This window comes from Lycorma delicatula, chromosome 7 (assembly GCF_047948215.1).
Source record: "Lycorma delicatula isolate Av1 chromosome 7, ASM4794821v1, whole genome shotgun sequence".
NCBI classification, from domain to species: Eukaryota; Metazoa; Arthropoda; class Insecta; order Hemiptera; family Fulgoridae; genus Lycorma; species Lycorma delicatula.
This window is the reverse complement of record NC_134461.1, coordinates 65,307,843-65,331,532: the sequence shown is the minus strand read 5'-3', so window position 1 is coordinate 65,331,532 and position 23,690 is coordinate 65,307,843. Positions and strand designations below refer to the sequence as shown.

At 30.0% G+C, this 23,690-nt stretch overlaps 1 protein-coding gene across 1 annotated transcript in view; it reads right to left on the bottom strand.

The window, feature by feature from the left end:
* dysf (neuronal PAS domain protein dysfusion) overlaps positions 1-23,690 on the bottom strand; it is a 640,106-nt gene that overhangs the window by 117,717 nt on the left and 498,699 nt on the right. Inside the window, exon 6 of the mRNA XM_075370678.1 lies at positions 2,844-3,028. Within this exon, the coding sequence (XP_075226793.1) occupies positions 2,844-3,028 (185 nt within the window). The remainder of the gene's footprint in view (positions 1-2,843; positions 3,029-23,690) is intronic.

The following is a 23,690-nucleotide window of genomic DNA, read 5'->3' as shown; positions in this document are numbered from 1 at the left end:
GAGTTGGTCTTGTATCGCAGCCGGCGGCCTATATTAGCTCTGATCACTTAGAACCTATTATTTTGAACCAAGCTCCACATAAATTAGGCTTAATGTAGTGTAGTTTCTTCTTATTCTTTATCTTCTTCTTATATTTTCTTTTCTTTTTATATCTTTCAATGATTGTGTTTTTGGTTGTATTTTTTTTTTTTTGAACGTATACTTTCTTCTATTGTTTTCCCACACCACTAAAAAAAAACTTCAAATCATTTTATTTCTCATACTGCAACATTATTACTGATTTTTTATTCCTGTATTTATCTTAATGAAGATTACATATATATTATTCTATTTTAACTCAAGAATAATTTAAAACATTTTTTTTTTACTATTACCATTAGTTTTTTAGAATTGTTTAAAAAATGCATATCTCTTTATTGCTTAGTTTTGACAAAAGATTATAGGCCTATTATTTTTTTTTTGTCTATTATTTTAATAATAAAAACTTGTTAATCAGAAATATATATTATTATAATTCATTTCGTTTATTTAATCAGATCATTAGCTCCTATAAAGTTGATTTTAATTACTTATTTATTGATGAATCTCGTGAAAATATTATTTATAATTATGTATTCCTGATTTTTACCTTCATTTTTAAAATAAAATGAAAAAAATCATTATAATTGGCGTACATATAAACAGATATTCTTAATTTAATTTAATTTACTTAAAAATACAAAAAGCGTTTAAATTCTATGCGAATTTATAAATTTATATTTGAATTCAAAGATTTATAATATGTAGACTATGAGAAAAAAATAATTACCGGGAAAGTATATTACTTTTCTCTCATTACGTTTGTTAGATTATTATTTCTTTTTAAGTTTTATGAGATAAATTCAACGAATGATTCGATAAAACAGAGCGCAATGAAATATGAAAATATTTGTTTACGAGGTTATCTTGTATATAAATACCCTTCAAAATGTTTAATTAAAAAAAAATGTTAATATCAAAATACTACAATTAAACATTTGTTCTTTCCCTAAACTGCATACCACATCCTAACTCCCTACGTTATTACCGCCTATAAGATGTTTTTGCCTCAATCCAAGAGCGCTTTTGTTTTAAATGGCGTACATGCTTCCGTTGTACACCATGTTACATTAAATTAAGGTTTCTTTTGATTCTTATTACCTAAAAATTCTTTCATATAAAACTGTCATTGCATTTCTTCGTATGCTATTCCTGAAGCGTTGTTAGACTCCCCTTCAGAAAATGAAGGAACCTTCGGCTTTCCTGTAGTGATTGTACTGGTAGCATGTTACATCTCTGAATTGTTAGGAAAGGATGTGTTAATTAGCCATATAATGATACCCGACAGACAGCATTAAGAAGTCATTAGTAGTTAAAATATAACTAGTACAGTGAGGCCTCATATACAACGCGGCCTGTATATATCTAGCGTAATAAGACAAGCGCTAACAATCTTTGTCAATCTAATATATGAGTACAAGGAGTAATTGAAAACTGTTTTACAGATGCAGAATTCGAACGTGTTTTCACGCAATTAACTGCATATGGGGTTTTCCCAATCTTCACTCTCCCTGATTTTGAAACATAAGGATAACGTCGGTCAAATTAGAATTGTAATGGTTGTTGTTTGTGTGATATGAAATCAATTAACAGAACAACAAACCGATTCTAAAAACCGTTAATGATCGATGATCGCCTGAAACATTACTTCTCATTTAAGTTCATTTCACATTCCATTCTTTCAAATTATTTCACATAACTTTCCTACATCGATTTAAACCGTATATAAATCTAATTTTCTATATGTTTTAGTCTTGTTTTAAATTTAAAAAAATTATATCTTTGTTCGAATATCACAATCGATAGTAAGAATAATAGTATTGTTCATTTTAAAGCTTTACAATTCACATTTAAATGAATAAAGTGCGCGGCAGTAAGCGGTAAATTGCAGCAAACAAAAACAACAGATTTTCAATCATAAATTTTGCAGATGTGCCAATCTCTGCAATAAAAATTATTGTAGAAATTATTACTTTCAAGCTAACCCTTATATTATCTTATTTTATATAATAACATAATATTACGTAGAATTCAATATATCTATCTCTTCATAATGGATACAAAGTGAGAGTTGATTATGTAACTGGTGAATTAATTCAACACAGAAGGTTACAAAGAAGCTTGTACGGGGAATATAGAAAATGTAATTTTTTAGCGTTAGAAAAATGCCATTTCTGACCGGGATTCGAACCCGGAACCTCCGGATGAAAGGCTGAAACGCTACCACTTCGCCATGGAGATCGGCGGAGTGGTAGTGTCTCGGATTTTATTTTCTTAAGTGTTATTTATTTTAAATAATTTCATTAAAATCACTTAGTACTTGCAAATCACCACTGAAAATATATATAAACAAACTAAGAAATTTTTTATCTTTTAGAAAAATTTAAATGGTCAAATTTATTTAATCATTTTTAGGTATTTTAAACTGTATATTTAGTTTGTTTTTCGATTTCTCTAAAGTTACTAATATTAAATATTTATAAATAAACAGTACTAATTGTTATCTGTATTTTTTGGTTCTTGATTCATAATTATAGAATTAAATTAAATGTAAATGTATTTTCTTATGCTATTGTTCTTTTTTCATTTAAAACAAATTATAATTCATAAAATATACATCGTAAGGTTACAAGAAATGAATTTTATATTATTATAAAATCGTTTAAAATTAACATATCCTTTGAAGTTTTCCTGATAATATTTTCTAAACCATACTTATTAACAGAATTAATTTTTATTGACAGAAAAACTACAACAGTACTTACTTTTTGTCTATATGTAAAAATTTCATGTCCATAGCATGTATTGACGTAAATACATTTGTGGCTCCTTGTACTACACATTCTCTAGTTTCTGGCATTGCTACTGGTGTACATGTCGCTAAAAATACTGGTTCATTTCTACTACACAGAGGTAAAAAGGACAAATAATGTCCTTGCACAAGCACCACCTGTAATAAAAAAAATATTAATAATTATTTAATGATCATTAATAAATTAATATTAAATGACAGTAATATCATTGATATTATTCAAACAACTCATTCCTAACTTCTTTTACTAAAAATATTAAAACCAGTTTAAGAAAACAGTCTAAAATGATAATAAGTAATCTATTTGTCTATTTTTGACAATGTTGATTTTAGATTTCCACTTCAGTTGATCTTATAACGGCCAGATAATCAAAATTTCTTTTATCATATTTTTGTTACACCAATGAATTCTATACAGCAGCTCTTAAATTTATCTTCATTTTTGTAAAGAAGGAATTCTTAAATGATTGTGGGTGAGTGTATGATGTCATATTTCCACCTATAGATATTTTTCTTTGGTATAACTGACCGTTGGTAGATAATGCTAATACATGTAGTGGCAATTACTGAATGATTTGGTAAGGTAATGAATGAGTAACTCAGATAATTAGCATTAGCTAATTAATTAGAGAATCGAGGACGGAAATCAAGAAAGATTAGGGAAGAGGAAAGTAAGATATTTGATTTAATTAGAATATAGAGTTAAAGATCAACTATAAGAATACGGGTCTAACCTTCTAGACAGGGAAATTGATAATTCGAGGCTTAGACGAAGAAGTATTTTGACGGTTACGACTCTTCGATGCTAATCCCTGTTACCAATTTTTTGTTGGATTTTAATTAGAACCTCGTTCATTGATCTTGCCTGGTCCAGAGATAAACTATATTCAGGTAACTTATCATATAAAGTGATTTAGGCTGCCGTGAGCTCCAAATTAAGAAAACGGCACTATCCGAAATTTCATACGAGTCTATCAATCACTGGAAAAGAAATAGAGGGTTATGAATATTTAAAGTAATGTGGTGTCACGAGATGGAAAGTAAAATAAGGAAAGAAAGTGTGATAAAGTGGGTGCTTACAGAAAGAATATTACACATAAAAAAATTGGTATGAAAATAAGGAGGTATCATAAAAGTATAAGGAATTTCTGTATAAAAGTTACTTTTTTTCATTAAATATAGAATTTACAAAAGCAAAGACGTGGTTAAGAAATGGGAGCATAAATGTATTCAGATTATTGTATTTAATAAAAAGAAAACGGAAATTTATAACACAAAAGTAATAATTTGAATATTGAAAAGAAAAGGGTATTGAAAAGTATATTGAAGTGAGAAGAAATAGGAAGGAGACCAAGTGTTTGCTTCTAAAAACGTTAGACGGTGGAGATGAGAAAATTATGAAGAAAATGGTGGAGAATATAGAAAGAGGGATGAGGATTAATTGTGAAAAGAAGATACCAAGGAAGAAGATAAAGTATTGAGAAAAAAAAAATCAATTGTGTGCATTACTCTTAGTGTGACGATTGGGAGTGGGCTTGTCGCTTCATAGATTTCTCTAGAAATGGTCGCAGGAAGCTAGATGGTCTCTAGATAGTCGCAGGAAGCTGTGGGTCGATGGACGAGAACCCTCATCCCCAACATCAAGCCATGGTTGTCGAGAAGATTTGGTGAGGTTGATCATCACCTATCACAGTTTTTTACAGGACATGGTTCCTTCAATAACTACCTGCACAAAATAGGCAAGAGAGAAGTGCCAATTTGCAACTGCTGCAACGAGATAGATGATGCTGAGCACACCTTTTTTGAGTGCAATAGGTGGGACACACTTAGACATAGTAAGGCACTCACAGGTATAACTCCAGAGACAACAATAGACTACATGCTAAGAAGCGAGTCAAACTGGAATAATTTTGCTAGTTTTGTTAGACAAGTTGTTCTATAGAAATACTCCGATGAGAGAAGACAAGGTGTTGGCTAGAATAGGACTGGGTGGACAGCCTTGTTGGTGAGGTCCAGCATGCTGCGGTGTGTTGGCACTGTTGAGCCACCAAGGACTCCACGGGTAACAGTCAGGCAACAGCACACTGAATACTGAAGGGACCCGGTACCGCGTCGCGGCGAACTGGGTCTGGCGTGGTGTAATAATGTGGTGTATTAGTATTGCCCTTTTGGGTCCCCAAGGGGGCAATATTGATAAAGAACTCTCAAAAAGAGCTAACCGGTAGGCCAACCTGCCTTGCCGGTATATAGCCGGTAGGTGGGGAGGCCTATTTGAGTTTAAAGACACTACCCTGGGCGGCGTAATACCAACAAGTCGGTCCGGCCCAGCGGATCTGAGAGGAAAAAAAAAAAAAAAAGAAGATTTCTCTAGAGTTGTCAAGAAGTTTAGTGTGTGTGTGTGTGTGTGTGTGTGTGTGCGCGCACACACACACACACACACACAACAAAACCAAAAAATATTTATCATTTTATTTAAATATAATATTTTCCTTTATTTAATTCAGTGATTCTAATCTTAGGTGCCAAAACGTTAAGGTCCGGTGAAAACCGCATACATCCAAATTGAACCGATTGCAATACTTTCCCTTCTATAGTAATAGCTCTGCTATAGCGCTATCTAGACGGGAAATAAAAATATATAGGTAATTATTTAAGAAGGTAATTCTTTAATAATTAATAATAATTATCACATGATTTGAGCCTAAATTTCAACAAACATGTGTAGTTTTGTTTTTTTAATGAATAAACGTGTAAAAATTACTACAGATAAAGTTATCATGTCAGTTTATATTATTATAAAACATGAAATTTTATTAAACCAGTATAATTGAAAAATTATGAACATAAAAGGTAATAAATTATATTATATATAAAATTCACATAAATCATGTTGCTCACATACTCGTATGCTTTACTTCTATAACAAGTTCTAAGTGAGAATTTACTATCATTAAATTAAAAATTATAAAATAGTTTTTATTAGTTTCGTTTCACGTAAAATTAGAACAAAAAAAAATTAATAATTTTTTTCGGTTGACTATTTAGAAATGTTTGTATTAAAATTATCTGAAGTCTGTGAAAAATTATACGACACAGAAGGACCAACATTTTTTTTAAAAGAAATTAGGAAGCTAATTGTATTATATATTATGCATTAATAAAACACTAATGTAATTAGTTAATCAATTATCATTATTAATTTCATTACAATCTAATTATTTATAAACTATAATTAATTTGACCTTAATTTAAGTGCATTTGTAAGTTATAATTATTATTATTTAAGTAAATTAAAAAACAATTAAATGGGGTCAAATCTAGTAGTATAGTTACTCTAGGTCACTGAAGATTCTCGGGTTTTATTTTTATTCACGAAGTACAGGGTACAACACATAGCCTACTAATGTAATTTACATCCAGGTTATTTACCTTTCAACATATTAGCACGATTTTAAAATCTTATTAAATGAGATAAGTTATAACCACTGCTAGTGATTTTTATTTTATTATTAATAATGCTTTAGTAGTAATGCATTTAATTTGAGTAATTTATGAATACACATAAATATATATATACATGTATATGTGTATGCGCGCAGTGGGTAATAGAATGTGAACGTCAAAATATTTTTTTTAAATTTATGATATTAATAATTTAAACTTGACGTATCGAGGTTAAATATAAAATCAAAAATTGAAGTGTAATTTTTGATCAACCATTATTTTTATTTATAATTAGGTACATAAATGAAATATTCTTATTTTTCAAAGTAATAATGTTCTTCCTTTCTATACTTTGTTCATCTTTAAACAAGCTTCTGCATTTCTTCCTGGAAGAAACATTTTTCCAGTATGTACCCAATTTTGTACCGCCACTATGATTTCTTCATCTTAACAAAAATGATTCTTTTGTCGCCTTTTCTTTCTGTGAGTCAAAAAATGAAAATAGCTTCTAAGCAAGTCAAGTCTACACGTTAGATATTCCGGCATTTCAAAACCGAGATCATAAAGGTAAAGGAATCTTTTGTTAGCTATATGAGTTGAAGCGATATCCTGGAAAAATTACACCTTTTGAAAGTTTTCCACGGCTTTTGGAGTTGATTTTTGTCTCGGTGATTACAGTATTTCATAGTAGTTTTCACTTATCTCGATTTTCTTTAGGTATGAGTAAATAAAAACTGAACCTATGATATTTTCATTATTTTTTTGACGAGGAATACCTTTCTGGTCTTCATTACAGAGAGAAATTTACATTTTTTTAAAGTGATCACAATCCGTTTGCACATCTTGCTTCCACACGATGCTTATAGCTTATATGTATATATATATATAGGTGTCGCGTGCTCGCGGCTCGATCACGATATTTTGAGATTGACAATTGAAAATATTTATATAATTAATAATTTATTAGTTAAAGAACATAAGTAAAACAAGACATCAATAACATCAATAACAATAATAATGATGATGATGACAATAGTAATAATAATAAGTGACAATAATAAAAAACTCACAATAATAATTAGTGAAAATAACGGTAACAGCAGAAAATAATATTAAATGCCAATAACAAATAAATAATAATAATAATAATAATAATATTTCATTTTATTTTTGTTTGTGTTTTATTTATTGTATCTTTTTCATATCAGGGTCCTTTACACCCTGTAAGTGTTCTCAATGTTTGTACTTAAGTGTTCTGTGTTGATAATTTTGGTGTTTTTAAATAAAATGTAAGGGCCCTTTACACCCTTACAAATGACGAAACTGATGGTGATTCAAATCCATTTTTAAAGAATGTGACGAGGGCTAATGCATAGAAATCGATGCCCACATATCCCCACCAAAAAAAAACAAAAAAAAAAAAAACATTAATAATAGACAGTAATTACATGCAAAACAGAATTTAAAGTGATCGTCATGATTTATTCACAGGTAGATAAATAATGAAAAGCAGAATTCAATCCCATTGACAAAAAAAAATAGCATGACCGCTAGTCTTAACACTTTTAAACACTAGTCTTATATTAAAAACAATAGTACATTAGATAAGACAAGTATAAAAGCTCTTTCACTGCAAATACATTTGCTGTTCAGAAATAAAACTACCCTTAAATTTATGAATGAAATTTAGTACATTATCTATTTCATTTATAGTCTTACAGTAACTCACCGAACCATTTCTTGTTTTCATGTACTGGAATTACTTGTGACGTCACCTTAATCGAATCAAACTCGCATAATAACTACTTTATTGTAGCACTCTCGCAGATGGACATTTCACAGAACCTAGTTCTCGCAAACACTCATCTCGCAGACTGACATTGTAACGTCTCGCTTAAACTGATTCGCAAAACTGATTTTTAACTGGTCTTCCCCGTAGTATTTATACTCCTATCTTCTTTACCTGCCGGACCGGACCCAACTCGAAGCGTGAGAATAATCGTCCGCCCTCATACATTCCCATGAAATTTCTAACCTGGTCCGGTAACTCTTCTAACGGAACATCTGTTTAGATCTGTCAGTGAGCAGTATTACAAAAATCGGTTGTTAAATGGACCTATTACCTTTACTAAAAGGATTTCTTTTAGCCCTTTTTTGGATTTCTCCATTATTATATTTTCTACTACTTTCTTCTTAATTGGTTGGAATCCGTTATTCAGGCCCGTTATACCGGTCTTGTTACAATACGTTTAATGTTTATGAATAATAATCTTTACTGGTTTTTTACCTTTCGAACTGAGAAAAAATATCGTTTCTTCCTTGACGCAAGCGGTCAAAGTACTCAGTTTAAATTAACTTTTAAACACAACCTCATGATTACTAAAAGTAAAAAAAAAAGTAGAATAATAGAAGTAAAGAGAAATTTTCATTTCTCTCCTAATCACATTTTGCGACACTTGATTTTCTGCAATAAATAATAACCTCACATCATTTGTTGGTATATGAAATTATGATTTACAGTAGAACAGTCATTTTTCCAAAACTTCTAATTGGTAGGGAATTAAAAATGTCTCTTTTCTTTTTGACTTTACCTTGTAAATTATCAGAAATTTAATTTTTTATTTTTATAATTAAAATTCTACCTAAGTAAATAAATACTTGCCTGGTCGGTCTAAAATAGAATAATCACGCAAATCATCTCTTATAATAGCTGATTTTCGAAGTCAAAGCTTCTGAAGTTCAAATATTAGTAAAGGCATGTTAGTTTTATATGGATCTGAATACTAGAAATTGGATACCAGTGTTTCTTGGTGGTTGGGGGTTCAATTAACTGCACATCTCAGGAACGGTCGACCTGAGTTTGTATAATTCTACACCTCATTTACATGTCATACATATCCTCGTATCACTGGATAATGAGGTTGCTTATTGTTCACAACTTGAACAGATTGCAACATACATTAGGAATAGAAAAAAAGTACATAATTAAAATGTAAGATATAATTTCACAAAAAGGAGGGTAGACATCTCGTTCGTAATTTCAACGTAATTATTTTTAATATATTCCCTATTGTATGTATTTTAAAATAAAAGTATATTAGTGTAATATATTCTCTACAAAGTTTTACAAATTTTATTCTGTTTAATTTTAATTCCTTAAAATTCTTAACCAAAATACATTCTGAATTCGAAAAATATTAACTGTATAACTTTAAGCAAGTAATATGAATTTTAATTATTTTAGGAAATTAAATTTTTAATATAAAACTAATTAAATTTATTCACTTTTTTATAATAGTATCTTGAGATACTATTTTATGTTACGATAATTAAAATTAAGGTATTTTACGTTTATCCAGCAATTTGCTTCGAAATAAGTTCTTAAGTGATGTAAACAATAACAGAAAGAAAAAAACCATTCGTAAAAAAAGGAACTTTTAGTCAAATTTTGTATGAAATGCAAAGATATGTATGAAAGAGAAAAATATGTATGTTAAATTTTCCTTAATGGTGAGAATTTTCTCCAACTAATAATAAAAAGAAATTTTGATTTCATCTGGATGTCCCGGGTTCGAACCCCGGTCAAGCATGGTATCTTTTTATACGCTACCAATTTCTGCCGGACTAATGACCATAGATGTTGTTGATGCTCGCTGTTTCATCACAAAATTAAAAAAATTTAAGATAAATTAAGAAAAAAGAAATGTTAAAGGAAAAATTATAGAGATTTCTAATATACGTATTTATGTTATATTTGTTCTTTTCTAGCTAATTCTTTTTATTCCATGCACTTTAATTTGGATGTAACATTTTGGAACAAATGAAGCGATTTAGTCGTCAGTCTTTCTTTTTTCTTCTTCCCTACACTTTCCATTACATTACTGCTTGATGATATCTAACTTCTCTCATCTTCTTAAGTCCATTCATGTAACCAAATTATTTCATTTTATTTAGGATGGTCTACCTACATTGTTCTATGTTTCTTATTTTTAATTATTAATGAATTAATTTTTTTTTCTTCTGGGAGTTTTTTTACTAATAATCCATTTTTTTTTAAAGAAAACTTATTTTTATAATGAAGCTTTTTTTCGTAGTGCTGCATCATATTTCACAATGCTTTGTGAAATGCTATAAATAATAATCTATGAATCCATCTTAAGCAGTAAATATAACCCGGATATTCTTACTTTTTTATTATTTAATATGGGCATATTTGTGATTTTAAGTCGTAAATGTTTACGCGTAAGAAAACAAATTACATTCGATACGTTACATGCTGTGCCATCTATTGACCATCTAAAAAACTATAATATCGTACGATAAATAAAATTTTTTATATTGGATTAAAATGTTTTGTAGAAATCTCTTACCTGATGGGAAAACAACTAATGTAATTTACACAAGTGCTCAAATAAATTTTGGTAGTTTTCTATTCGCCTGAAAGAACACGTTGTCCATAAACGCTATACACTGCTGGTCAACAAGCCTTCAATGTAAGAACATTCCCAGGATGAACTGTATCAGAAACAGTTTGACAAAACTAAAATCATGCCATAGTAATTAGATTATTTGTCCAATATCGCTACTAAAACACCAAGTTTTAAATTGCAGTAGAATTTTAACAAAAATCTAAATTTTCTTTTTAACTAATTCTAAGTACGGTAAAATCCATTCGAGCGAAGCCAAGGGCACTATCTGGTGCATATATATATTTAATCGTAAAATCTAATAATTTTTAATCGTATAATTTCATAATAAGTTATAGAACAATTATAGAAGTCTTTTTATGTATAATTTGTATTGTCTGTAAATCTTATGTCTATCTCCATTCGTACTGATATAGTTAATATAAGGAAATAGCATAGAAATAACGGAAGGGATGAAAGAGAGAGAGAGAGAGAGAGAGAGTGAGAGAGAGAGCGTGAGAGAGAGAGAGAAAGCGCGCGCGCGCACTACACAACACAACACACAGACAATATACACATAAAATAATATATAAGAAGAAAATGGGAGTATTTCTAAAAAGAGAAAGATGAAAAATCTCGTGACTAGATGTCTGTCCGGGTTCAGTCATTATAAATACGCTATCATTATTGGTCGACCTCCCTATTGCAATTGTAAGTCTATAACAAGGGGTATTTAACAATCTTACTAGGGAAATGACGACAGAGATCCAAAATTACAAGATATGTATTGTAATGCTATAGTATGTATATATAAACTTAGGTTATGTATATTTACGTAAAAATAGATATTATTTGAGTACATAGTACAATGCAAACATTATTCATATTATTCTGTATAAAAACTACAATAAAGTACAAATATACAATATATATATATACACACACACACACACACACACACACACACACAAATGCAGTTTAGTAATTATGTTGGAAGATTATTGTACGTACAATGATGGTATCGCAGATGCGCATTATGAAATTGTAATGAGATGATTGATTGTACAATCTATGAATGGATAAATAGAAAAATGGGCAATTTGATATTGAACAATAAAAATGAATGAAAGTTACTTAATATTAAATAAATTTAATGAGATCGATTTATATGTAGAGTATTAGTAAAGTAATATCCTATAAATTCTCATTATAATATTTAAGAAACAAAGTACTTTGTATTTGAAAAAAAATTCTATGAAACTAGAAAAAAGGTTTTTGAAAGGTTAGGCACTGTTCCCCTGAAATAAATAAATGATAAGGTGAAAGCTTAATAAAAAAAATTGAATAATAATTTGAAAAACGAGAGTTCAAAAAGTCACACAACCTTATAGAAGAATGTTTCCTTCTTTTGCTGCTGGTTTAATTGAGCAAAAATGGGTTACACAATGCAGCAGAGAATATTCATTGTCTCCAAATACATTAGATGCCGCTCAAACCCGGAATGCTTTCAAATAAATGTATGGAGTGGATGCGCATGTATGACAAGTTCCAAGAGACTGTGGCAGATGCAGCCAAAAGTGGTCGACAGAAAGTGCTATCACCAGAAAAGTTGATCGACGTGCAAGCTGCATATTCTTTTAGTCCCAAGAAGTCAGTGCGACGCCTTTCTAGCCAGTCTGGTCCCTCCGTTGGTAGTGCCCACACGGCATTGCTCAAGTGTTTAAAGATGAATCCGAAAAAAATTATGTTGTTCACAAGTTGGTACCTGCAGACACTGGGAAAAGTGTAGCTTCCTGTCGGTGGATCATATCATCTGTAACGCCAGATGGGGAAGAACTCGATGATTGGTTTTGGTCTGACGAGACATGGTTCACCTTGATTGATACGTGAATGAACAGAATTCACGCATTTGGTTTACGGAAAATCCACATCAGCTGCACGAGTCTCCTCTGCACGGACCAAAAGTGTTCATACTGCCAGCAACACTATGACTTTCTTGGATCAGTGATTTTAAAGGGTTGAGGCCCTGTCGGTCTCCTGATTTATCCTCTTCTAACTTATCCCCCCTCCCGACCTTTACTTGTGAGAATATCATAAGGATGCTGCTTACAAAACTCATCTTCGTACCATTTCCGAAAATCAGAGCTTTTTTAAAGAGTTGTTAAAATATATGTGTACTAGTTGTAACAGTAATAAAAACACTAATTTTTAAGAATAATAAAAATTGCCATTTATAAGAAGGAAATCAGAAGTTATAATTTCCCACTTCTATCTTCATTGAGCCTAATATTTGATACTCTTGCATATCAGAATACTAATCCATCTGAAATGTGTCTGATATTAATAACCCACTGTTCATGGCAGGGATAGGATATTTAATGGACATCATTCTCTTAGAAAAAGAAACTGTAGAAGAATAAAAATACCCCTTCTGTTACGGTTATGTTTGCTTTTTATACGCTGCTTTAACCAATGAAGAGAATGATAATAATATAAACCAATCAGATTTTATTGTCTCTTTATTTTTTCTTTTCCATTCTTACACTGAAAAAATAATATATATTATTCACATTTTCGTACTTATTTATTAGGAATTACATCAGTGTAATTTGGGCTATAAATTATTATAAATTGACGTATATTTACGGAGTATATTTTAAACTTACAATTCCCTTATTTTTAAGAATAAGCGGTATATATTGTCTCACTTTGCATTCCTAATAGATCAGGCATGATGGATGATGTACTCTGTGTATAATTTGCTGTCAAAATTTACTTCTGTTCTGCTCGGTAACAGTTGTTATTTTTATTTTTTTTAAATATCTCTCCCGTTGTTTATTTTCAGATCTTCTAAATATTCTTTCCTACATCTTCCTACTCACTTCTTCAACTGATTATATTTAATAATGTTTGGATAGTAATCCATCTCGGTAGGAGGTAAAAAAAATAAATAAAAAAATAAAAAACAAAAAAATAAAATCGAACCAATTGTCATTAGTTTGGTTTTTTCTACACATTCTTTTTTTAACCTGACTTAAAAATAATAAATTATTAAATTATGTAATACATTATCTGAGGCTAAAAAAAAATATTTAAATATCATATTTTGTAAATTAATGATAAATTTAATGGTTTTATCTCGTTTTAAAATTATTGGAATAAATTACATTTAAAATACTAATTTATTTAAAAATAAAAGTCTCTTTAGTAAATTTTGGCAACATTTTTAATGACTGAATAATATATTACTATCAAAGAAGGGATATAAATTTCTGTATATGAATTCTGTTTATAGGATGTTATTTGTGAATGCTGTTGTAGGAAACGGCATTTCCAACACAGCATTCACAAGAACTTCATTCGTTTCCAGACTATAATATTTTTTTTTAAGTTACATTTTCAATCTGGATTATAGGCAAAATTTTGAGACAAACAGATTCTTTTAAACTCTAATTATTTTTTTATTTTTTATTTTTTTGAGTTTGTTAGGGGCTTCGACTACTTTGGTCATTAGCCCCATCACACTTCAAAAAAAAATAAAAATAAAAAAAAGGTTCAGTGATTCACATTCTCATGAATAAAAAAAGGTAAAAAATTATATAAATCATATTATTAATTCTCCATTTAAATAATTATTTATAATTAAATATATTTATTTAAACAAACACACACACACTATATATATATATATAGATGAAATGAACACAATTGAAAGTTTAATAAAACATTCACAAAATTTAACCTTTCCCTTTTCCCTTTCCCCATTTTCATTTTTACCATATTCCCTTTTCTCTTTCCCTTATTTCCTTCCCCCCTATTTCCCCCTGTCCTTTTCCCCCTTTCTCTTTCAATTTCCTTTTTCCCGTTTTCCCTTTTTTACATTTTTCCCTTTTAACTTTTTTGATTTTCCCTTTTCCGCCTTTTTCTCTTTCTCTTTTACGATTTTTCACTTTCTCCCTTTTTCCCCGCGCGTAAATCGGTCCAGTAGTTTTTTAGTCTGTAGCGGACACACATATCGAAAATATTGAAATGGAATCGTAAAACATTTAGTGTAGCGTGTGTTACTTTTACGTCCAACAGATAGCGCTGTTTTTTCAAAAAAAGTATGTTTTTACCTGTCACAGGTGTAACATTTTAGATATATAAATAGTAGATATATAAAAACACGCGCGTATTCGAATGCAACGTTGTCAAAATTTCAAAGAAATCGATCAAAAAACCTTCGGAGATCTAAGATTTTGAATAAACGAACATTTTCATTTTTATATATTAATACCAACTTTACAACACTATTTTTATAATATTTAATTCAAATTTATTATAAGTTACGTTCTCATATTTATTATTTTGATATATAATGTTCTAATTTATTTATGAAGATATTTTATAATTTTTTGATACATTAATTCATCACAGAAGCTTTGAAAAACGTATATGTGAGAATATGGAAATGGAATTTTTACCGTACAAAATTCCAGGATTCAATAATTCGGAACTGGACCCCTGGAAGAAAGACCGAAATGCTACAGTTTCGCGAGGAAATCGGCAAATATTTTGCAATGTATATTTTATTATAAGAATAATTCATATTTAAAAAAAAAATTATACTTTGGCAACCTAATTTATGATTTTTTTTGTACAATATTAAAAATATGTGGTCATTTTACTTTTAAATTAGTTAAGTTTGTGAAATATTGCAGAATGATAACCGATCATTTGATGACTGTTTCATGAAAATAGGTGCAGCTGTTAAGTAGTTACAATGCCACAAACATTACATGTATATTATATGTAGATAAATAACATTACTGTTAAACAAGATTGTTTAACACAATATTCTTCTATTGTATTCACCTCAGTGGGAATTGTTTATTTTGTTGTTTATCAACGGAGCAGTTGATGTAGAATGGAAGATTATTAGTTTTTATTCCCCCTCACAATTTCTTCTCAAAATTTTTATTTCCGCTAAGGATTAAGGATTTTTTCCTGGGAGTACAACGAAGTGTCGTTATTAGGGCCTGGACAATAAATTACTACAGTAAATGATTAAAATTAAAAATTAAAATTTACCTTAAAAATTAAACAGATGTAAAACGCCTATTCGGTATACTAAATGCGAAATAAAAACAATATTAAAAATCTAACATAAAACAACCAAATTGTCAGACGTTAAAAGGCCAAAATACATTACATTTTTAAACAAATATTTGAATACAGATGCACGGTCTTACGAAATCGTATAAGGGTATTAGATAACTTCGATTCATTGTTGCCTAACATATTTTAGATTTTTTTTTTCTAAATATTTGGTTTGCTTGGCATTTCTCACGCTATTATCCCATTCGGTCGCCTTAAAGCATAAGACCGAATGTCTGTGCCACAAACGGCTACTGAGCCTCAAAACAGATTAGCGACCAGTGTCCTAAATAGCTCCTATAGCTTACTTAATAGAGTGAGTGGACTAAGCGCGGTGCCATACACCACCAGCTTACGTGTCCCAACTGCTCAGTTGTCATATATTTACTAAAATGGGTAGGCGCACTTCGTCATCTACTAAAAATATATATGACATCCATAAATTAAAATTTACTTTGTCAAGATAGCAATTCGCTGCAACGCCTAGGTCGCTGGATGCCAGCAAATACCTGTCCACCATATTAAAGCGCTTGGAGCCCAATTGGCTGGTGGTTAGCTTCCCACAGCAGTGCGTTAGGAGTCTTTCTCTTAAGTAAACTATGAACATAGCAATCGCATCAAGGAACTCCCACACGGTCCGACAATGCGACTCACCGCTTGGGGGTGGCCAATTTTCTCCTTAACCTCTAAGTTCCAGGATGGCCTGATTTCTTGGATTTTTTTAACCTATTCTACTCTTGTAAATAATGAAAAAAGATCATATAAACATATGTCCTAAAATGCTTCGTTTGCGAGCTAAAGCTACTGAAAGATTTCGCTCGTACATACTCGGTGAAATGAAGTCATATTGAAGTTTTTAAGACATTAATTTAGGAGCAGAATTAGCGATTTATTATGGATTTTGAGCTGAAAAATTTAAAAAAAATTGGTCATAGAACCGTTTCTGAAGTAGTTTTTGAATTGTCGGAGTGAAAACCAATAGATTGGAGTAAAAACCCGTTTTTATGCATCTCAGTGCTGAAGGAATATCTTAAAGCAGCTGCGGCAATTCTTCTTGAAGAAAGTGCAAGTAGACCTCAGAATTTTTAAGTGGTCAGGTAATATGAATGGTCAAACAGTTGAGCGACATACATTGTCGCTAAATCGGTGTTGAAAATTACCTTACACCGTTTCATGAGGATTTACTTCTGCCCGTGTATGCTCATTCCGTAACTTGTTGACGCCATCTTGAATGAAATTTGGCTCGTTTGTAAACAAAACATACTTGGAGAGTTGAGTCGATTTGTATTCCACCAGCTGCAGAACTTCGAGCGAATTGGACAGTCTCCTGGGTGTAGATGTAAGACCTAATTTTGATTGGTATAGTATAGCATTGATTTAACTTTAAACTCGTTCGTTTTCTGAGACATTCATAGTCACGAACGGTTTTATTAAATCTGGATTAGACGCGGGGTTCACGCTTCCGCGGTTACGGTCAGTTAGTTTGAGAAAATCATGTTAGGTTGGATGTGAAGATGTCCGTTTGAGGCCTACGAGAGGGCGAAATTGATTTTTATTTTACTGATGCACATGTCTGCCGAGACATTGACATCGGTGGCATTCCGACCGAGGCCAGCCTGATGACTGTGAGATGTAATCAGTTAGAGGGTCTAAAGACGACCTCGGGTAAAGCCCCTCAGGGCTTGGAACGGAGGGGGTGGTGTGGTGATCGGTAACGTCACAAAGTGGGTGTCTTTCCCCTACGAAGTTGGGATGGGTGTAGATGTTGAATTGTTTATGATAAGAATAAAACTAGTTTTGTTTAAGTATCCTCCACACCATTGAATGCGAAACTTCAATCCGCTTAGAATAACGTCATGTACTGACGCCTGGACTGCGCTGAACTACATGGATAATAATTTCATCAATAACAGTGTCGTGTTGGATACATCTTTCGTACCTGGTACGACTACTAAGTAGTGAAACTGTTTTCCGAAGATTGTGAAAAGTCGCGCAAATTTTTTGGGAATCTGGAATCCTGCAATTCGGAAAACGTATTCCAATTTTTTGGGTTTTACCCCAGATTTCTCAAAAACTACTGCAGATACGGTTATATAATTTATTCTATTTGATTTTTTAGGTCAAAAACCTTAAGAAATAACTAATTCTGTCTCTTAATTAACGTTTTAAAATTTTCGTACAACGTCATTTCACCGGGGTAGCTGTAATCCGAGTGAAATCTTTCACTAGCCGTAACTTGCAAACGAAACATTTTAGAAAATATGTTTATATGAACTTTTTTCTTATTTTCACGGATAGAATAGGTTATAAAAGTCCTTGGAGAACTTCGTGTGTAGTCTATGTATTAAAAATAAACAATATTTGTGAAAGAAATATTTACGAAAGTAAATTATTACTTTATGAGTTCTTATAGGTTAAAGTAAAAATGATGATAATTGTTGACATTCTAAGTAATCCCTAATGAAAGTGTAAAATTAATTTAAAAAGATGTAACCGGTTTTTTTGTTTAACTTTGCACTTTTGTACGGGAATGTATAAAATGCAACGGTTGTGTATAAGTTTTACTTTGTAAATACTATTAGAAAACCCCGTTTTATATTGTCATTTAACTTATTTTATTTTAATTAATATTTATTTCTTCAATTCTTCTCTTTAATTTATTTAATTAATCTTTTTTATAATCAAAATAGTTTTCCAGTTTTAGATTTAATTTTTTTCTGAATAGTTGTTACTTTCTATTTTATTTAAAATATTTATGTTTTTGTTATTATTTTATATCTGCATAAATCTTCATTATATTATTACTACTATGCAATTAATTATTTAATAAAAAGATTTTAAAATGTTGTTTATGTGTATTGTTCAATATATTTATGGCGTCAATAGATTGTAAGGCGTTGAATCTGTCGCTTTGAGTCCTGTTAAAAGATTACGATAACTGGCGATTCACTTCTGCTATTGGAGAACCTTTTTCTTTCTATGTTGGTTAGGTTTTTCTGCATTGTAACGTGATGTAGATATACCCCATGCCCGTTTGAACCGAATACCATCTCACAGAAAGATAAGATCCAACTTCGATAACATTAACTTACAACACATTTCTATGTTCTATTATGGAAATCGTTCATTATACTTAGCTGTGTTAGTACTGTTTGTTTCCGTTGTGTTGTTCTTGTTGTTGCGGTTATGGTTGTTGTTCTGTGTGTTATTCTATAATGCCCCGATTTCAAAACTCCTCTATCTTAAATACAATAAAACTACACTAACCTTCTATGTAGAATATTTTTATCTGGTTATAATTTTTATATCATGAATTTATCTTTAAATAACAATGATTCTACCTTTTTTTATAGTTTATTTCTTCTTTTTGGCATTTTGCTTTTCTTTTTTATTTTATTCTATGCAATTGTTTAAGTATGTTCTTAAGTATCATTAAGATTTTTGTTGTTTGCATTACGTTTATTTATTCTTTATTTTCTTTCTAAAATTTATTTGAGTTGTTTTATTTATATATTATTTTTTAATATAATTATTTTTATGTATTAAATTATTTCTTTACATTTTCGTTCAAATATTTATATAATTTTGACTTCATTCAATATGTTTCAATTATATTTTATTGACTTATTTTAAATTTATTTAACTATTCATTAATATTTACCTCGATTTATTTTTATTTTTTTAATTATATTAAAAAAAAATCAGGAATGTAAAAAGCAATAAAATTTTAATCATATTTTTCATTTTCTTATTTATTTTTAAAATTGTTTAACTAAAAATAAAACTGATTGATGAATAATGGTAACGTGTTTTATATATATATATATATATATATATATGTATATATATATATATTTCAATCAATAATAGTTTAACATTCCTCAATGTCATTAAAACCTTTGTAGTTAAAAAAAACATACCGTTTGGTAACTGGTGACGTGGAATTGCTAAGTAACGTCCCTGGAATATATCTAAGTGTAAAATAAAAATACTCATAAGTGTATATACAAATACTCATTTAGGAATAACTTTACAACATTTCTGTAATTAATATTATTATATTTTACCAATTATTTTTAATCAACATATCTAAAATGACAAGATACATTTTAAATACATGTATCGAGATATGTTTTCATAAGATAAATTCTAAAATGTATCTAACTAATGATTATTAATTTTTTTTATTGAAAAATTATGGTAACAATTTAAAAAAAAAAGACAAATCTTCTTAACAACTGTAGACCAACTTACCAGCAGATAAATTTACTGTGGTCTGTGTACGCTTACATTTGTATCTAATTCTGCTATTTAATTTTGTTAATTTTTTACTTCCTTGTACGAAGTAAAGCATATATTACGATCGCGAAAAATTTCGGTTTTTAGATTTCAACGGAAAAAATTTTGACCATCCCCGAATTCATTATGACTAGTTTCGACGAGACGTCTGCATGTACGCACGCTTGTGCTTATATATCTCTCGTAGCTCAATAGGATGTTAACATTTTGCATTTAGGACTGTTGTAACATCTAGTTGTGCACCTCCCCTTTTAATTGCAATCGACTGAACCAAAAGTGTAGATTGTTTCAGATTTTAAATCTAAAACAACTTAACCAAATTGTTTTTTATTTTGGACTTTTTCTTAACTGGAATACCTCATTCAGAGCTTTTCAACGATGTATCATAAGTGGTACTTATTTTTATTGTTTCCAGAGTTATAGCTATAGCCAAATAAAAGTTTAATTAATGAAATATTTGATCTTACAAGAGGAAGCCATATCGGTTCGAATCCGACTTCATTTCCTTTCTTTTTTTAACTATTTTTTTTTTTAAATTTAATTATATTGATTTATTAATAATTATTAAACTCTGATTGTAAAAAAATTTTACAATAAATAATAATTCAATAATAAATAAAAAAATATGAAAAAATCTAAAGTTATTAGTGAAATGAAATTTTGTAGTTTTCGTTTTTAAAAATGTGTGTATATAAATTTAATAGGCGTACAAAAAAGTCACGTGGTGTCCGCATCAGATTTTTTAAAAATATGTTTATGTTCGAAATCCTTTTTTAATAACCCCTTTGTATTATTAATTTTTTATTTATTGTACGCTGTTTCTTGTACGATTTTGTTGCGTACAGTTTTTATTTATTTTCTTTTAAGCCTACCAGATTAAATTTTTTTTTTTTTTTAGTTAAACTCTAGTGCGGCATTCATTTATTTTTTTTTTGGCGATAATAATCTCCCTGGTTGTTCATACGTAAAGAAAAGCACATTTTTTCTTTATTAATTTATTATCATGAACTATGCCTTTTTATCAGTATCTATTTTTAGAATTGTAACGAGTATCATTTTTACTTCATTTTATTTACCATTATGTAGAAGAAATTGTGTTCGTAAACTGATGATGAGCGGTAGAAGCTAGTTTAGTTTGTTGCGATCTTAAAGAACTATATAAGAAGTTGGGATAGATGTCATCTGTTATGGTAGTGCCAGATTCACGCTACTACATTACTAAGAATATATTAAGTGTGTATTTGCATAAAATATGCCGAGACAAAGAGATAACTGGTCAGTGGTCATTTCCACGAAACGTGGTCCGGTGGTCTATCTAGGATCGTACTAAGCGCGAACTTTCTGTACTATGTTTATATTAGAACTGCTATTTCCATTCTGGTCTGTGTACGCTAACTATAAACAGAATGTTACTGATTATTTCAAAAACTTACGACTATCAGTCTTTTTAATCGTTGAATTTATATTCCTGATAATTTATTTTTCTTATATAATTTAATTAAATAAATTAATATAGGTTTTTGCACATCTTAAAATAACAAAATTTCTTTATTAACGTAAATATTACTAATCGAAAAATAATTTTAACTTTGAAAAGTCTTCCAATTACTTTGTCAAACTTATTCTCACGGATTTAAAATATTTAAAAATGTAAAAAGATAAATAATTAAGAAAATTTTGATTTAAATGTTCAAAGAGAATTTTTTTTTTGTCTTCAGTCATTTGACTGGTTTGATGCAGCTCTCCAAGATTCCCTATCTAGTGCTAGTCGTTTCATTTCAGTATACCCTCTACATCCTACATCCCCAACAATTTGTTTTACATACTCCAAACGTGGCCTGCCTACACAATTTTTCCCTTCTACCTGTTCTTCCAATATTAAAGCGACTATTCCAGGATGCCTTAGTATGTGGCCTATAAGTCTGTCTCTTCTTTTAACTATATTTTTCCAAATGCTTCTTTCTTCATCTATTTGCCGCAATACCTCTTCATTTGTCACTTTATCCACCCATCTGATTTTTAACATTCTCCTATAGCACCACATTTCAAAAGCTTCTAATCTTTTCTTCTCAGATACTCCGATTGTCCAAGTTTCACTTCCATATAAAGCGACACTCCAAACATACACTTTCAAAAATCTTTTCCTGAGATTTAAATTAATTTTTGATGTAAACAAATTATATTTCTTACTGAAGGCTCGTTTAGCTTGTGCTATTCGGCATTTTATATCGCTCCTGCTTCGTCCATCTTTAGAAAGAGAATAATTTATTTTATAATCTGTACAAATATTAGGAAATAATAATGAAAATAGAAGATAAAAAATGCAGTATCTGATTGTTTGCTTTTCTACTTGTGCTGAAAAGCCAGAGATTGAAGAAAACATTTTAAAAATACAAGGTGTTTGTTTTAAAAAGCAACCTGATATAAAGAAAAGTAATGTGCTATATTTAATGAGATTAGTTATAAATATTACAATTATTTGTGCAAAACAATATTAAGATCAATTATGTTTTATAACAAATGTTGAAAGTGTCCACCATTTTCATCAATGCAAGCCTTTATTCATTTTTCATATTCCAGCGACCTGTCGAAGTGTACCTCTTCCAATTTTTTGTTATTCTTGAGTTATGTTGTTCGCTTTCAGTTCTTCAATGGTGTGTAGATTATTTTTGAATACACAGCCTTTTAGATATTCCCAGAGAAAAAATCTACAAGAGAAAAATCAGATGACGTAGCTGATCATAACCCAGTCGATATTACTCTTACACCAACGAAATTTCTCAAAAGGTCTATTGTTGTTCTTGCCGAGTAACATGTGGCCCCATCTTGGTGAAACCTCGAATCTCTCTCATTTAATTTTAAATTTGCAATAAATTGCGTTAAAGTTTCTTGGTAGAGATTTGCATTAAGAGTGTTTTCAAAGAATATGGGGCCAAATATTATTCGCCTGGAAATTGCACACCATACACAAATTTTCTCTGGGTGTAGAAGTCGTGAATAGATAATGTAAGAATGTTGAAGTTCCAGTTGCGATCATTCCGTCTGTTAACGTAACCACACAAGTGAAACCAAGTATCATCTGTAAAAAATATATTATCCAGTGCTTTAATGCTCTACCTAACAAACTGATTATACCATTGACAGTAGTGGATCCTAGCAGCATAATCAACCGGATGTAAATCATGTAATACATGAATTCTGTATGGCTTTAAGTTAAGTCGCCGAGTAGCTTTAAAAGCACTATTCAAAAATATTCCTTTTTGTTGCGCAAGTTTTCGTAATGATTTGTTCGGTAAGTTTAAAAAGCTTACTCTAACATCTTCCAATGTTTCTTCATTAAGTATTGAACGTTTCCGGCTATATCTCCGATTGCAAACAGAACCAATTTCTATATTTCTTTATCAAAAAATGAATTTAAAATTTATTTAGTACTTTCTTACCCGGGAACTGCAATTGAAAAACTTTTTGGCACAAAAGATTTAGTTGTTAAACAATTTTTCACAATAAAAATCCTC